The 17,175-nt window shown below is 45.8% G+C and overlaps 2 protein-coding genes across 24 annotated transcripts in view; one reads left to right on the plus strand and one right to left on the minus strand.

Annotated features, from left to right (window-relative positions):
• Nucleotides 1–17,175, plus strand: part of sxc (O-linked N-acetylglucosamine (GlcNAc) transferase sxc) — a 251,110-nt gene that overhangs the window by 68,785 nt on the left and 165,150 nt on the right. The gene's annotated exons all lie outside the window — the stretch shown is intronic.
• LOC147643038 (uncharacterized) lies at nt 10,403–11,105 on the minus strand. Its single transcript, XM_086837122.1, has 2 exons — nt 10,940–11,105; nt 10,403–10,868 (listed from the first exon to the last, which is right to left on the minus strand). The coding sequence occupies exons 1-2, from the start codon at nt 11,103–11,105 to the stop codon at nt 10,552–10,554; spliced, it is 483 nt and encodes a 160-aa protein (XP_086693248.1). The 3' UTR covers nt 10,403–10,551.

A 17,175-nucleotide genomic window follows, 5' to 3' on the forward strand; every position in this document is an offset into this window, starting at 1 on the left:
ATGCTCATATTGATTTCATCCTTGGTAAACTTGCTCGGTTCCGTTATAATGCAAAATTCTTTGCTTAAATCTGGGTATTGCAATAAGGTTGGATTCATCAAAGCCGATTTAAGATGATCGAAGACATTCTGACATTTAGTTCTCCACTAAACTCAACATTCTTTTTACATAATCTAGTTATGTGATGGGAATATTCGGCAAAGTTTTGGATAAAACGTCTGTAGTAATTGCAAAATGCAATGAATCGCCTAGCGCTGTCTGCATCATTCAGGATTGGATAATTTTTGATGACGTCTTATTTTTTTCATCTGGTAAGATTCCCTTATCTGTGCATCTGTGTCCCAAAAATTTGACTTTATGCAAAAATGAAAAAATTTGAGAATGTAGTCTTAGGTTGTATTTTCTATATTTCACAAAAACGTCAGTTAAGTTCTTGATCATGTGTTTTTCAGAATAACCGATCACTATCAAATCGTCCATATAAAGGAAAGCTTGTGTTGGCTCCAATCCGGAGAACTCTATTTTCATTATTCTTTGGAATGAGTTAATTATTTATTTTTAAGCCAAGTGGCAATCCTGAGAAATATGAAACATTGCTTGTCGAAAAAGATGTAATGTCTAGTGAAAGTCAAGCATGAAAAATACTTTGCTCGTCCTAGTTGATCTAAAATATCATCAATTCTTAGAAGTGGAAACTTATCGGAAAAAAGTTTTGTTTTTATTAATTTGACGATAGTCAATCACTAATCCCCAGTTTTTCTAATCAGATCCGCGAAGAGACTTATTCGGAACTAACAAAAGTGGGCTATTATACGGAGACAAAGATGGCTCTACTATTTTATCATCAATTAATTTCTGTACCTGTACTTGAATGTACTTCTTGGTGTAGACCGGTTCATCGTCCACCAATCTCAATATATGTTTGTTAAAATTATTCGCTGTTATTGGTTCGGTATCAAGACCAAATACATCGCTTTGCTGTGTGCATAACTCCGTGAGCTGTTTCTCAAATTGAGGTGGAAAATGTTTCTTCAGTCGAGACCATTCAGCCTTGGATTTTGATTCGGAATTTGTTTGAACATAGATCATAGTTCAAAAGTTACTCAAATTAAAAATTTGTTTTGTATTTTTTACTTGGTCTGTCCTGGTTGTGTTCACTAAACGGATGAATGTATTTTTGGTTATTGCTATGGTGTTTGCAACATAAATTCAATTTTGAATCTCTTGATCATTAATTAATACACTGTCTTCATTTGAAGAAATTTGTATTTTAGATTTGAGGGTCTAATCATGAGTCAATCTTCTTTTGGCGTGCAATCCAGTTGACAATTGAATCTTTTAAATTTTAATCCCGGTCGCACGCGACATTTTAGAAAGCGACAATTCAAATTAAAACTGTACAAATAATAGTCTTTTAATTTTATATAGACTCCTTGCATTCTCTGTGTGATATTAGAAAGCAAAAAAAGCTTTTTTTTATAAAAATCGACATAGAATATTTTGAAATTTATTGTAGAAAATGAAAATTACTTCTAATCTTGATCAACCAGACGAATTTTTTATGTAACCATGTTAAGAATATTCGTTTGTAAGAAATTTTAAGTTTTTGGCCGCGGTGGACCTTTCTGGAGAATTGCCCACATGTTTTTATTATTTATTCTGTTCTTGTTGTATTATTGTTTGGCTAATATAGTTTCCGATTTTTTTTTTTTCGTATTCAAGCGTATATGTATGAATGTATTTTTCTTGTATCTTTTTATACCCTTGCAGGGTATTATAATTTCAGTCAGAAGTTTGCAACGCTGTGAGGTGCCTACCTCCGACTATATAAAGTATATATATTCTTGATCAGGATCAACAGCCGAGTCGATCTAGCCATGTCCGTCTGTCCGTTTCTACGTAAACTAGTCTCTCAGTTTTAAAGCTATCTGAATGAAACTTTGCAGTTAGTCTTCTATATACTCTCACTCGTATATATGTCGGAACGGGCCGGATCGGACGACTATATAGCTGCCATAGGATTGATCGGAAAATTTTTACAAGAAAAATTATAACATTTTTAGTTTTCAACAGAATTTGATCAAATTTGAGATATAGGCATTTCATATTATTCTACAATTTTTTTTGTTAAATTTTGTGAAAATCGGACTACTATATCATATAGCTCCCATAGGAACGATCGAGAAATTAATTCAATTAAAAAGTATAACATTTTCAGTTTTCAACAGATTTTCATCAAATTTGATACATAGCCATTTTATAAGAAATAAAAGAAATTAATAAAATTAAAGATTATAACTTCTTCAGTTTTCACCAGATTTTCATCAAATATGAGATAGCCATTTTATTTTAATCTACAATTTTGTGTAAAGTTATAAAAAAAACCGGACTACAATATCACATAGCTGCCATAGTTCCTATGATAAAAAAATGAATACAATTAAAAATTATAACGTTTTCAGTTTTCAGCAGATTTTCATTAAATTTGAGATATAGCCATTTTATATCAGTCTTAAATTTTGTGTCAAATTTTATGAAAATCGGACGACTGTATCACATAAGTGGCATACAAGCGATCGTTAGATGTGGAGCAAAAATGCAAATCTGTGAATTTAAAACTGAAAATATATTATGTATAGCTGAATGAAATGAAAACAGGTATTACTTCATTTTTTTTTAATATTAATAAAATATAATTTAAAATAATAATAACCCTTTAATAACCCTTCCTTTCCTGTCCGATTCCTGGTGTCATGTTCTTAAAACAAAAACAAATCTCATGGGTTTCGGTAAGAGAACTCCGAAACAAAGTAGGCAAGGAAAATTCTACCTCTGTTCGGATACTGCCAAACAATTAATTGTTGTTTTCGAAGGGATTCGGAGCAGCGGTTCCGAAATTAAAGTGAGATGATGAAAAATATTATTTAACGAAAAAAAGCGATAGCCTCGTTCTTGAAATCTTTTTTTTTCGCAGCTTTAATGACAGCTGAAGCAACAAGTGTTTTGCTATGTAATTTATTAAATATTGTTAAAAGGTAAGTGATTTATTTGTATTCAGTTAATAAATTAATTTCCAGAATTGCTTTTGAACCTGGACTCTTTTTTAACCTAGACGGTGTGAACGGAAGGCCATTAAATATCCAGTATTTTTTTACTTCTTAATTGGTGTTTATAATTATCGAAAATATTGTCCATTTGATTCTAATATCCATATGTATATACATATGTATTTTAATTATAGATTGACGAGGCAACAGCCGAAGGAAAGACCCGCAAGAAGTTATGGTAAGAAAAATTGTGGTAATCATTGAACAAATTAAAAAGATTTAAAAATGAATAAATAAAAAAAAAATGTATTATAAATTGCGTCAGATATTTACTATGGGGCGGGGTGTTCCGGGGATCTTTTCGTTTCCTTTCGGATTCCTATCTGATTCTATTCCAAATTCCCCTACGATTCTTTAGTGATTCCACCTGCTATTCCTCTGAGAGTCCTATCTGATTCTACTGTAATTTCTCCTAAGATTACTGCCTGATTCCGTCTCATATTCCTGGATGATTCTGTTCAGAATCCCTTCCGAAATTCCCTTCTGATTCAGAGGGGAATTCGTGTCGAAATTTACGACAATTCCTAGTAGGATTCCTTAATAATTCCCGGAAAATTTCTCGGGTAGTCCGAATTCAGGTTTTATAACGCCTACCGTATGGAAGTTCCTGGATGGCGTGTATGAAAGCTCCCTAATGATTCAGGATGGAGGCCTCTCCAATCCAACCTGATTTAGACCTGAATCCTAAGGAATGGTACTGAAGGGAATGTTTTATTGAAATGTTAAGTTTTTGTTCCTAGCCTATACATATTCTTATTTACTAAGGCCGTTTAGCTGCGCTACCGGGTATGCCAACAGCTGAGCGGCTTACTATATAGGTTTATATTGTATATATATTATATTCACTACGGAGAGCCGAGCGGAACTTTTTATTAGGTGTGGCTGCCTAGAACCCGGTTGACCCACTCACTCGTCCAAATCTACACTTGGCCCCATGTGGAAAGGTGGTTATTTCTTAGCTTTTCTTTATTGGTGATAAGAGACGCGTGCTTTTCCGGACACGTCCGTAAGAAGAAGAGAAGGAAATCAGAGCGCTTAGAGAGACCAGGCATCCTGGCTGTCAAAAGCTCTCATAATTGTGCCTATAAGGGATTTCGCGGTTTCTCGCATTGCCAACGGCTATAAATATCGCGGACTCTTCGAATCTGGCGGTTTTCGTTAGAATAAAAAGGGAGCGAACAATATGCATGTATATGTGCATAACTTATAAGCGGTCAGCGTGGGAACGCTGGCGGTCATATTTTACACTTACTGGACTTGGTTTTGCTTATGTTCAGCCACAAAGTATTGCTGTTATGTTTATGCCAAGTTCTTAGTACAGTGTACTCTCAATATATGTGCATACTTCATTGATCTGCAAGGGTATACAAAATTCTCGTGCCAAAGTTAGCATCCTTTTTAATACGCTTTTATTTGTTCGGGATGTATGTATATACATATGTATGTAACGGAATCTTTAAACACTATTTTCAAATATCTGATCAACTTGAAACTTTGCATACTTCTCAAGGACCGATGACAATGCAATAATTTGATAAAAAAATTTTCATTATCCTGATTAGGATCGTCAGGATTGATAAATTATTTTTTTATAGAGCGTCCGTAAAGGAGTAAGAGAGACAGAGATAGCGCGCGATCTGCGCATGTAATCTAAATAATTCGTAAATGATATGAACGCTTAGGGTATGCTTATTATGATTTTCCAAACTTTTTTGAATATAGATGTCAGAATAAAGATGATGCACCCTTTTGATAGCAGAGAAATATGAAGATGATCTGTAATGATGCCATTCCTTCCTTATACATGCAATTAGTACAATCGAATCCTATATACGCTAATTACTGAATATGATATCTAAAAAATTCATTATCCTTATTAGGATCGTCAGGATTGATAAATTCTTTTATAGACCCTCCGTAAAGGAGTAAGGGAGACAGAGCTATTGCGCGATCTGCGCATCAAGAAATAATGAGAATACGAAATAGTTCGTAAGATAATTTATAATTACATGTTCGCAAAAATTGATTATTGTTAAATCGAACTACATACATAAATCCAGAACTAATAAAAGCCTGTTAAAAATATATTAGTTATGCTGCCTACTTTAATTATATTCACTTAGACGTCTTATATTTACAGTTTTACAGTAACAACCTTACATTAAAAGTTGTTCATATGCGATTGTTTATATGGCAGCTGTATAACATAGTAGTCCGATTTTCATTAATATAAATCCGAAATTCTCAACTGTTGGAAAAAAAACTTACATCTCTGAGTAGATGCAAATATTTTGAAAAGCATCGAAGTTATAATTTTTATACCCTTGCAGGGTATTATAATTTTTGTCAGAAGTTTGTAACGCAGTGAAGGAGGCACCTCCGACAACTTACGCAAACTAGTCTCTCAGTTTTGAAGCTATCTGAATGAAACTTTGTTGATAGTTTTCTATATACTCTTACTCGAATATATGTCTGAACGGGCCGGATCGAGCGACAATATCATATAGCTGCCATAGGAATGATCGGAAAATGTTTACAAGAAAAATTATAACATTTTAGTTTTTAACAGAATTTGATCAAATTTGAGATATAAATGAAAATCGGACTAATATATCATATAGCTCCCATAGGAACGATCGAGAAATTTGAGAGGATTGAGAATGGCGGTGTCTGTTGTCGGAAGACTGACAATCGCGGTGGCGATAACATTTTTAGTTTTCAGCAGAATTTAATCAAATTTAAGATATAGCCATTTATATTATTCTACAATTTTGTGTAAAATTTTATGAAAATTGGACGACTATATCATATAGCTCCCATAGGAACGATCGAGAAATTAATTCAATTAAAAAGAATAACATTTTTAGTTTTCAATAGATTTTCATCAAATTTGATACATAGCCATTTTATATTACAATTTAAAATTTTGCGTCAAATTTTATGAAAATCGGATGATTAAATCACATAGGTGCCATGGTGCCATAGGTGAAATGAAAGCAGGTATTACTTCATTGTTTTTTAATATTAATATATATATTTTATATTGTATGAATTCCTAGTCATCACAGTTCTATGTATCTGTAAGGGTATATGTATATATAAACTTCGGCGTGCCGAAGTTAGCTTCCTTCTTCTTATTAATTTCTTGAACGTTCCTATTGCAGCTTATCATATAGTCTCCCGATTTTCATAAAATGGGTGTAAATCTGAACTTTTTAAAATTGGTTTTCAGGTAAATTTCCGATCATTTCTATAGCAGCTACAGTCGAGTTCCGATAATTCGAAATGGTGAGTGTATAACTTTTTTATACGAATTGGACGGGAATTCGATTTATCGAGATTTCTGTTTAACGGGGCTCAAAAATGAAAGAGTCGAATAAACGGGGTTTTTACATTTCACATCATGTTTACATATGTATTTAACTTAATTAAAATTAAACAAACATTATAAGTATGTACATTCATTTTGTTGCATTTCGGGTGGGAACGGGCTGAAGGACTATCGATATTTCGATAGGGATAGGTGGGATTGGTAGGACCAGGAGGGGGCGAGGAAAAATGAGCGAACCGGGAAGTTCAAAGTGCCCTTTCTCTCAGCAACGGCGATGATAAAGTAACGGCTGGAGTGCGGAACAGAGGAAAAGGAACCGGGCTATAAAGGGAGGTGGGAGCAGAAAAAACGAGGAGAAAAAAACTGGATGGATAACGTGGTGCGTGGTGCGGTTAACTTCGGAAAGGAAAAAAAACGTGATCCCGGAAAAAAGTGGAGACGTGACCGATCGTTTTCCCAGTGCCGTTTCTTGAGCCGTTTTCCCAGTGCCGTTTCTTGAGCCGTTTTCCCAGTGCCGTTTCCTGAGCGTTTTTCCAGAGCCGTCGCCCGAGCTGCTGGGCACCGCGTCGTCGCCGCCGCAAGCCAAGTCCGCCGGCCCACGCAAGCGTCAGAGCAGTTTTTCCCTGAGCCGTCGCCCGAGCTGCTGGGCACCGCGTCGCCGCCGCCGCAAGCCAAGTCCGACGGCCCACGCAACCAACAACCGTCGCCGCCGCCGCAAGCCAAGTCCGCCGGCCGGAGCCAGCTTCGGAGCCGTCGCCGCCCCTCCCGCATCCAACAACCACCGGCCAGAGTGACCGGCGCAGCCAAGTCCGCCGGCCGGAGCCCACTTCGGAGCCTTTACCGCCGCCGCAGTCCAAAGAAGACTCCAGATCTGGTAAGTCCGTTCCGCATGGGACGATACAAAGGGCGAATTGCGCATCAATTTCTGCCCAGGCAGCTGCCGCCGACCTGCGGGCAGCCCTTACCACCCGGCGCCAAACCAGGGCGAGCTGGGAGATATAAAAGAAGAAAATAAATAAATTTAAGTTGTTAGGTGTAAGACATTAGTGTTATTGTTAGTGATGATGGTGATGGTGATGGGTGATGCCCCGAAAGGTGGAGGAGGCATCACTGGATGGGTGGGCGCGTCGTGGCGGAGCCAGCCAAGCCACAAATTCAACCTAGCAGCTTAATTGTCGTGTTTGTTTACCTTTTTGTATTGTTAGTGATTACACTTGTAGTTTAGTCTGAGACGTCCGAATAATTCGGTATATTCTAATTGTGCGGACTGCGGGCATTGGGTCGGACCCAGCCCTGGGCACCCTGAGCTAGCCCGGCGTTGCCCAAAGAAAGGCAGTTCCGTTACAATATGGCGCCCAAATCTAAAAAAATAAAAGAATAGCGGGATGACGACGTCTCGAAAGGCCACGTCCTAGGTCATCCAGCCCTCGCAATCGGTGGCTTGCGAGGTCTATGTTACGGTCTGCAACTGCACCGAGGACCGGGGACTGGTGACCAAGGCGTAGGACATTCGTTTTTATTTTTAATTAGTTTCCCAGTCAGGACGGGAGGCTTCGTCCGCAAAAAGATGGACAATTGCTCCCGGCCACAGTTCACAGAGGGTGCTGCGGTGGCAGGGTGGTGGCATCCGGGCGTGGGAACGACGGATTCGCATCCCTTAGCCACAGACTGTGCATAAAGCACGAGTCAAGAACCACTGTGATATAAACTGTGATATATAGTAGATAGGGAAACAAGTGTTTATTTATATTAACGTAAAGTTTGGTTGTTTTCAATGTAAATGTTTTGGTTAGAGTAAATGTTGTGCAGATCCTTGGGTTTTCCTGGTGGATGAGGCTTCCTGGGATCAGTCTGTTGGTGAAGTCGCGACCCGCAGGTCTCACTGCGCGCTGCGCGACCACCGCAGTCTGATCCTTGAAGTCCCAGGCATCAAGGAAAATCCTACGGGATACTGCTGAAAGCCGATGTCCTTAACTGGCGACTTTCAGCACCGCTGAAAGTTAGCCCAGTTGACGAGCGGCCGGAGTCGAAACTACTGGGACGAATTGATGACGCGGGAATCTGGCACGGAGCCACCGACGGTTGATCGGCTCCATCTCCCCTGAATTTAGAAAGGAAAAGAAAAGTTAGTGAATTTTTTGGTTGAGTACGCAGGTAGAAGAAGATTTCATTATCTATTTATTCGAATATTTATTTCTCCATTTATTTATTTATTTATTTATTTATTGATTTATTTATTTATTGCGTTATTTAATTACATATTTGTTGCATGTGCATTTATTTATGTTAGTTTATTTATGTTTACATATTTATTTATTTTGTGAATAAAGTCGGTAGCGGTTAGGAATTAAAGAATTGGATTATGGACAGGGACAGGGGAAATAATTACCAGCTCAGGTCGAAGGGTCCTTCAGCCCGGGAAGAGGAGTTGTGGTCCACAGATGGGGAGGGTGCTGTCGGTCACGCGCCGCCGCGGGCCTCTATGGGGTTGCCGAGGACACCCCCTTCTCGGCGACAAGACCAACAGCTGGAGGAGCCGGAAGGGCAAGCAAGGACTAAATTGCTAGACTTCGAATCGATCGGGGCCACAGCTGACCATCTGATGGGAATGGATTCCGCTCAGCGGGCAGTACATTTTCAAGATCCGCCCGTAGATTCCACAGCCAAGTCGGCGGTGAACCTCGCCCTGGCTCAGGTGGCGGAAACATATCGCAAGACCCAAGAAGAGGGGATCAGCCAGAGCTTGCGGGACGAGATGCGGGCCGGGTTTCTGGAAATGATGAAGCTGATTAATGAAGTTTTGAGACCCGCCACAAAGCAGCAGCACTTACCTGGAAGGATCGAGAGTCAGCAGCAGCAGTCGACAGCAACAGGACAACAACAGCGCCCACAGCAGCCACCACCTCCGTTTGGACGAGCGAGGGAGCCCGTGCACGACGCCCGCGGAGCGGTACCCAGGCATGGACAGACGTCCGTCGGTCATGCAACGAGGCCTACGCCACGAGATCCGCCGAAGCCGCCCAGGAGGGCGCCAGATCCAGCCGAGATCTACTCATTCAGCCCCGACGGTTTCACCGAGGTTGAGGAGACACGTCGGGATGACAGCGTCGGTCGAAACTGGCGTGTAGAGGACCGACGCGCCGGCGGATTCCGTGACGAACGGACGTACGCAAACTGGGATGCAGGATTCAGTTCTCATGGCACAAGGGTGGATAGGTGGAACATTTCGTTCGGCGGTGAGGACGAGCGGAACCACATCGAAGGCTTCCTGTTTCGCTTGGAGTACCTCCAGAGGCAATCGCGTTGCTCATGGGCCGAGGTGATGAGAAATTTCCACACGCTGCTAACAGGTAGGGCAGCTACGCCGAGCGCTGCTAGATTGGTTCCAGAGCCATGAGACGGAGCATCATCGGATGCATCAGCTACTGCAGCGGGAGCAGCAACCAGGGGAGAGCGTAGACGATTATCTGCATGCAATGCAAACCCTTGCTTCTCGCCTGAGGAAGCGGATGCCGGAGCGTCACCTGGTTAAGGTGATGAAAAAGGGGTTAAGAGAAGAGATCGCTCGCTTCATGTATGCGATGGAGCTACTCACTGTGGATGAACTGCGGCAGGAGAGCCTCGAGGTGGAGCGTACCTTCGGACGCAGAGCTCGGGCCCAATTCCCACCACCAACGCGCTACCAAGGATCGGAACGGAACCGAGTCAGCGGGGCGTTTGCTCCAGAGCCAGAGGAGGATGAAGACGAGCAACCACTGCAAGTGCAGGAAGTCCGGGAGCGGCCTCGAAATCCTTTCCGGGCTGGCTGCTGGAATTGTGGAGTCATGGACCACGGTTTTTGGGACTGCGGGCAGGAGCTGAAAGAAGTTTTCTGTTTCCGTTGCGGAAAGGCCGACACCGTCGCTCCGAAGTGCCCGAATTGTATGGGAAACGGACGGCGGGGCGATCCCAGAGTGGAAGGGGCTCGCCCAACGAGGAATTCCGCGCAGTAGGAGACCCTAAAAATAACAAGATAGACGTTAAGGATAATTCTAAAAATAATTTAAGATACTTACCCTATGAAGAGCGCATGCGACGGTATATAGAGGTCAGGAACCGTATATTCGAGGAGCATCAGCTGAGCGGCATGCGTGAAGTCTCCCGGACGGTTCGAAAGGCACGAGATCGGTTCCGGAAACGCCAGCGGAAGCGCCGAGAAGTCGTCGCGGCCGTCAAGCGGGGCGGCACCCAGGATCCCAGACCGTTCGCCCGAGTAAAGATTTCAGGCCAGCAGCTGACTGGGTTGTTGGACACCGGAGCGAGCGTCAGTCTGCTCGGAAAAGGCTGCAGGGAACTGGTGGACGCGATGGGTGTGCCGGTGCAGAGGTACTTCTCGGTGGTGCGAACTGCCGCTGGAGAGGATCGATCGATCATCGGCCGGATAAAGGTACCTGTGGAGTATGAGGGAAGGGTAGAAAACATTCATTTCTATCTGTGCCCTTATCTGGAACAAACGACATACCTCGGCGTCGACTTTTGGCGGGCGGTTGAACTGGCTCCGACCGTAATTGGAGATATCCCGGTTCAAGGGGTGAAGAAAGCCGAAGAAGTTCACGCCAGGGAGATGGAGCACTACGCCGACCAGGAAGATGACGACGAGGAAAAGACAGACCCCGAATCCTGGACATTATCTGAGGCCGAGAACCGAGAGCTAGAGGCAATCAAGCAGAGGTTCCTCACCTTCGAGAAGGATGGTTTGGGAACGACTGGCCTGGAGAAACACTCCATAGAGCTGGTGGAAGGCGCCAAAATTTTCAAGGACCGTCCCTACCCAATGTCGCCAGCGAAGCAAAAGGTGGTCGAGGACGAAGTCGACAAGATGCTAGCCCTGGGAGTCATCGAGGAAAGCAAGAGCCCTTGGAGCAACCGGACGACGGTGGTGTCGAAGCCTGGAAAGGATAGATTCTGTTTAGACGCCAGGAAACTAAATGACGTGACCTTCAAGGACGCTTACCCCTTGCCCAGTATCGATGGAATCCTGTCCAGAATCGATCAAACGCATTTCATCTCCAGCGTGGATTTGAAATTTGCGTTCTGGCAGATCGAAGTGGACGAGAAGAGCAAGGAGTTGACGGCGTTCACATTTCCTGGTTGGCCCCTTTACCAATTCAGGGTGATGCCTTTCGGGCTCTGTAATGCGGCACAGAGGCTGGTGAGACTCATGGATCAAGTAATCCCAGCCGAGATCCGATCCAACGTTTTTGTATACTTGGACGATCTTCTCATTTTGGCCCCGGACATCGAGACGCACTTCCGATACCTACGACGGGTCGCCGAATGCCTAAGAGAAGCAGGATTAACTATCGGCATGAACAAATCTAAATTCTGCTTCAAGTCTTTGACTTACTTGGGTTTCGTCGTGGGTGGAGGTCGTCTGAGCACGGATCCCGGTAGGGTGGCGGCAATCAGGAGGATGCCGGAGCCGAGGTCGATGAAGGAGGTGCGCGCGTTTCTGGGAACAGCAGGCTGGTATCGGAGATTCGTTCGAAACTTCGCAACGCTAGCAGCGCCGTTGAGCGAATCCCTCAAGAAAACTGGGAACAAGTTTTCCTTGAGTCCGGAAGCGCAGCTGGCGGTTGAAGCCTTGAAGATGGCGCTAACCACAGCACCTGTACTGGTGCACGCCGATTTCAAGCGTTCCGGAAGTTCCGACCATACGTGGAAGGCATGTCGTTTACGTGCATCACGGATCACGCCAGCTTGAAGTGGTTGATGTCCATGAAAGATCTGTCGGGACGCCTGGCCAGGTGGTCTCTGCAGCTCCAGGGATTCAATTTTACCATCGAACACCGGAAAGGCAGCGAGAACGTGGTGGCAGACACGCTTTCGCGATGCGTGGAGGAGATCTCTGTGGACCTGACAGAGTTGCTGGGTTTTGAGACCACCGAATTTGCTGGAAAGGAGTACCAGGAGTTAGTCAAAGAGATCATGGGCAACAAGGATTACTTACCGGATCTTAGGATCGAGGACGGGCTCATCTTCAAGCGAACCTCCCCGGCAACTTTGGACGACGAGGTGGACGGATCAGCGTGGAAGCTCTGGATACCGCCGAGTCTGACCCACAGCCTGGTAGAGCGAGCCCATACGGACCCAAAGGCAGCTCACGGCGGAATGGGGAAGACACTGGAGATCCTTCGGAGGCAGTTCTACTGGCCCGGGATGGTGCTGCAGGTTCGGGAATTTGTTCGAAGATGCCAGGTCTGCAAGGAGTCGAAGGCGCCGAATCACCGTATGATGGTCGGAATCGGTGAGCGAGTACAGACGGAGCGGCCATTACAGAACCTGTACATCGACTTCCTTGGCAAGTATCCGAGGTCGAAGAAAGGGCATGCCTGGATCTTCATTGTGGTGGACCACTTTTCAAAATATACGTTTCTGAAGGCCATGAAGGAAGCGACTGCCTCAAATGTTGTGGATTTCCTCATAAATGAGGTCTTCTACAAGTTCGGGGTGTCCCAGAGATCGTGCATTCGGATAATGGACGACAGTTTGTGTCGAAGGTTTTCGAAGAGGCCATAGAGAGTTTTGGGATTCGGCACTTGAAAACTCCGATATACTCTCCACAGAGCAACGCAGCGGAACGGGTGAATCGGAGCGTTCTGGCGGCTATCCGAGGGTTCCTGGAGAACGATCATAGGGAATGGGATGCCTACCTTCCCGAGATCGAAGTGGCCCTCCGGAACGCAGCTCACTCGGCTACGGGCGAAGCACCGTTTTTCACGCTGTTCGGACACCACATGTTCCTGCATGGATCCAGCTACCGGTTGGCCAGGAAGCTGCAGTCTCTGTGCGGCCATGAGATGGCCGGTATGCCAACGGCTGACAAGCTCCGAGTCGTGCAAGAGAAAGTGCGCAAGTGTCTGGAGGCCTCGTACGACCGCTGTCGCCGACGCTATAACCAGAGGGCCAGAGAGTTCGCCGCAAAGCCAGGCCAGGAGGTGTATCGCCGGAATTTCGTTCTCAGCGACTTCGGAAGGCAATTTAACGCCAAGTTTGCCAGGAAGTTCCTCAAGGCCAGGGTGGTGAGGACGATAGGCAGCAACGCTTACGAGCTCGAGGACATGCAGGGCCGGAGTTTGGGTGTATACCACGCCAAAGATATCCGCGTGTGACCTGGAAGAGAGATCACAAAGTATACATGGACCAGACACTGGAGAAAGGGTACTTCCCGTAAGACGTGGGTCCCGCGTTGGGCACCGTACGGAACTGCGCTGGAGATACAGATCCAAATGCTCCCAATGATCCTGTCGAGCCGCTGGAAGCCGGCAGCAGCTCCCCATATCCTTGGGTGGTGTTGCATTTCGGGTGGGAACTGAAGGGCTGAAGGACTATCGATATATCGATAGGGATAGGTGGGATTGGTAGGACCAGGAGGGGGCGAGGAAAAATGAGCGAACCGGGAAGTTCAAAGTGCCTAAAGGGTTCTTGCCATTTCTCTCAGCAACGGCGATGATAAAGTAACGGCTGGAGTCCGGAACAGAGGAAAAGGAACCGGGCTATAAAGGGAGGTGGGAGCAGAAAAAACGAGGAGAAAAAAACTGGATGGATAACGTGGTGCGTGGTGCGGTTAACTTCGGAAAGGAAAAAAAACGTGATCCCGGAAAGAAGTGGAGACGTGACCGATCGTTTTCCCAGTGCCGTTTCTTGAGCCATTTTCCCAGTGCCGTTTCCTGAGCGTTTTCCCAGAGCCGCAGAGGCGCAGCCAAATCCGCCGGCCGGAGCCCACTTCGGAGCCTTTACCGCCGCCGCAGTCCAAAGAAGACTCCAGATCTGGTAAGTCCGTTCCGCATGGGACGATACAAAGGGCGAATTGCGCATCAATTTCTGCCCAGGCAGCTGCCGCCGACCTGCGGGCAGCCCTTACCACCCGGCGCCAAACCAGGGCGAGCTGGGAGATATAAAAGAAGAAAATAAATAAATTTAAGTTGTTAGGTGTAAGACATTAGTGTTATTGTTAGTGATGATGGTGATGGTGATGGGTGATGCCCCGAAAGGTGGAGGAGGCATCACTGGATGGGTGGGCGCGTCGTGGCGGAGCCAGCCAAGCCACAAATTCAACCTAGCAGCTTAATTGTCGTGTTTGTTTACCTTTTTGTATTGTTAGTGATTACACTTGTAGTTTAGTCTGAGACGTCCGAATAATTCGGTATATTCTAATTGTGCGGACTGCGGGCATTGGGTCGGACCCAGCCCTGGGCACCCTGAGCTAGCCCGGCGTTGCCCAAAGAAAGGCAGATCCGTTACAATATGGCGCCCAAATCTAAAAAAATAAAAGAATAGCGGGATGACGACGTCTCGAAAGGCCACGTCCTAGGTCATCCAGCCCTCGCAATCGGTGGCTTGCGAGGTCTATGTTACGGTCTGCAACTGCACCGAGGACCGGGGACTGGTGACCAAGGCGTAGGACATTCGTTTTTATTTTTAATTAGTTTCCCAGTCAGGACGGGAGGCTTCGTCCGCAAAAAGATGGACAATTGCTCCCGGCCACAGTTCACAGAGGGTGCTGCGGTGGCAGGGTGGTGGCATCCGGGCGTGGGAACGACGGATTCGCATCCCTTAGCCACAGACTGTGCATAAAGCACGAGTCAAGAACCACTGTGATATAAACTGTGATATATAGTAGATAGGGAAACAAGTGTTTATTTATATTAACGTAAAGTTTGGTTGTTTTCAATGTAAATGTTTTGGTTAGAGTAAATGTTGTGCAGATCCTTGGGTTTTCCTGGTGGATGAGGCTTCCTGGGATCAGTCTGTTGGTGAAGTCGCAACCCGCAGGTCTCACTGCGCGCTGCGCGACCACCGCAGTCTGAGCCTTGAAGTCCCAGGCATCAAGGAAAATCCTACGGGATACTGCTGAAAGCCGATGTCCTTAACTGGCGACTTTCAGCACCGCTGAAAGTTAGCCCAGTTGACGAGCGGCCGGAGTCGAAACTACTGGGACGAATTGATGACGCGGGAATCTGGCACGGAGCCACCGACGGTTGATCGGCTCCATCTCCCCTGAATTTAGAAAGGAAAAGAAAAGTTCGTGAATTTTTTGGTTGAGTACGCAGGTAGAAGAAGATTTCATTATCTATTTATTCGAATATTTATTTCTCCATTTATTTATTTATTTATTGATTTATTTATTTATTGCGTTATTTAATTACATATTTGTTGCATGTGCATTTATTTATGTTAGTTTATTTATGTTTACATATTTATTTATTTTGTGAATAAAGTCGGTAGCGGTTAGGAATTAAAGAATTGGATTATGGACAGGGACAGGGGAAATAATTACCAGCTCAGGTCGAAGGGTCCTTCAGCCCGGGAAGAGGAGTTGTGGTCCACAGATGGGGATGGTGCTGTCGGTCACGCGCCGCCGCGGGCCTCTATGGGGTTGCCGAGGACACCCCCTTCTCGGCGACAAGACCAACAGCTGGAGGAGCCGGAAGGGCAAGCAAGGACTAAATTGCTAGACTTCGAATCGATCGGGGCCACAGCTGACCATCTGATGGGAATGGATTCCGCTCAGCGGGCAGTACATTTTCAAGATCCGCCCGTAGATTCCACAGCCAAGTCGGCGGTGAACCTCGCCCTGGCTCAGGTGGCGGAAACATATCGCAAGACCCAAGAAGAGGGGATCAGCCAGAGCTTGCGGGACGAGATGCGGGCCGGGTTTCTGGAAATGATGAAGCTGATTAATGAAGTTTTGAGACCCGCCACAAAGCAGCAGCACTTACCTGGAAGGATCGAGAGTCAGCAGCAGCAGTCGACAGCAACAGGACAACAACAGCGCCCACAGCAGCCACCACCTCCGTTTGGACGAGCGAGGGAGCCCGTGCACGACGCCCGCGGAGCGGTACCCAGGCATGGACAGACGTCCGTCGGTCATGCAACGAGGCCTACGCCACGAGATCCGCCGAAGCCGCCCAGGAGGGCGCCAGATCCAGCCGAGATCTACTCATTCAGCCCCGACGGTTCCACCGAGGTTGAGGAGACACGTCGGGATGACAGCGTCGGTCGAAACTGGCGTGTAGAGGACCGACGCGCCGGCGGATTCCGTGACGAACGGACGTACGCAAACTGGGATGCAGGATTCAGTTCTCATGGCACAAGGGTGGATAGGTGGAACATTTCGTTCGGCGGTGAGGACGAGCGGAACCACATCGAAGGCTTCCTGTTTCGCTTGGAGTACCTCCAGAGGCAATCGCGTTGCTCATGGGCCGAGGTGATGAGAAATTTCCACACGCTGCTAACAGGTAGGGCAGCTACGCCGAGCGCTGCTAGATTGGTTCCAGAGCCATGAGACGGAGCATCATCGGATGCATCAGCTACTGCAGCGGGAGCAGCAACCAGGGGAGAGCGTAGACGATTATCTGCATGCAATGCAAACCCTTGCTTCTCGCCTGAGGAAGCGGATGCCGGAGCGTCACCTGGTTAAGGTGATGAAAAAGGGGTTAAGAGAAGAGATCGCTCGCTTCATGTATGCGATGGAGCTACTCACTGTGGATGAACTGCGGCAGGAGAGCCTCGAGGTGGAGCGTATCTTCGGACGCAGAGCTCGGGCCCAATTCCCACCACCAACGCGCTACCAAGGATCGGAACGGAACCGAGTCAGCGGGGCGTTTGCTCCAGAGCCAGAGGAGGATGAAGACGAGCAACCACTGCAAGTGCAGGAAGTCCGGGAGCGGCCTCGAAATCCTTTCCGGGCTGGCT

Source organism: Drosophila serrata, unplaced genomic scaffold (genome assembly GCF_035046125.1).
Source record: "Drosophila serrata isolate PLE 108 unplaced genomic scaffold, ASM3504612v1 contig_296, whole genome shotgun sequence".
Classification (NCBI taxonomy): domain Eukaryota; kingdom Metazoa; phylum Arthropoda; class Insecta; order Diptera; family Drosophilidae; genus Drosophila; species Drosophila serrata.

Bases quoted from the DNA above. Each gene is read 5' to 3' on its own strand.
- LOC147643038 (XM_086837122.1), bottom strand. From the start codon at position 11,105: ATGTCCAGGATTCGGGGTCTGTCTTTTCCTCGTCGTCATCTTCCTGGT. The intron at 10,869-10,939 runs GTATGTCGTTTG...CATACTCCACAG, and splicing joins CGCCAAAAGTCGACGCCGAG to GTACCTTTATCCGGCCGATG.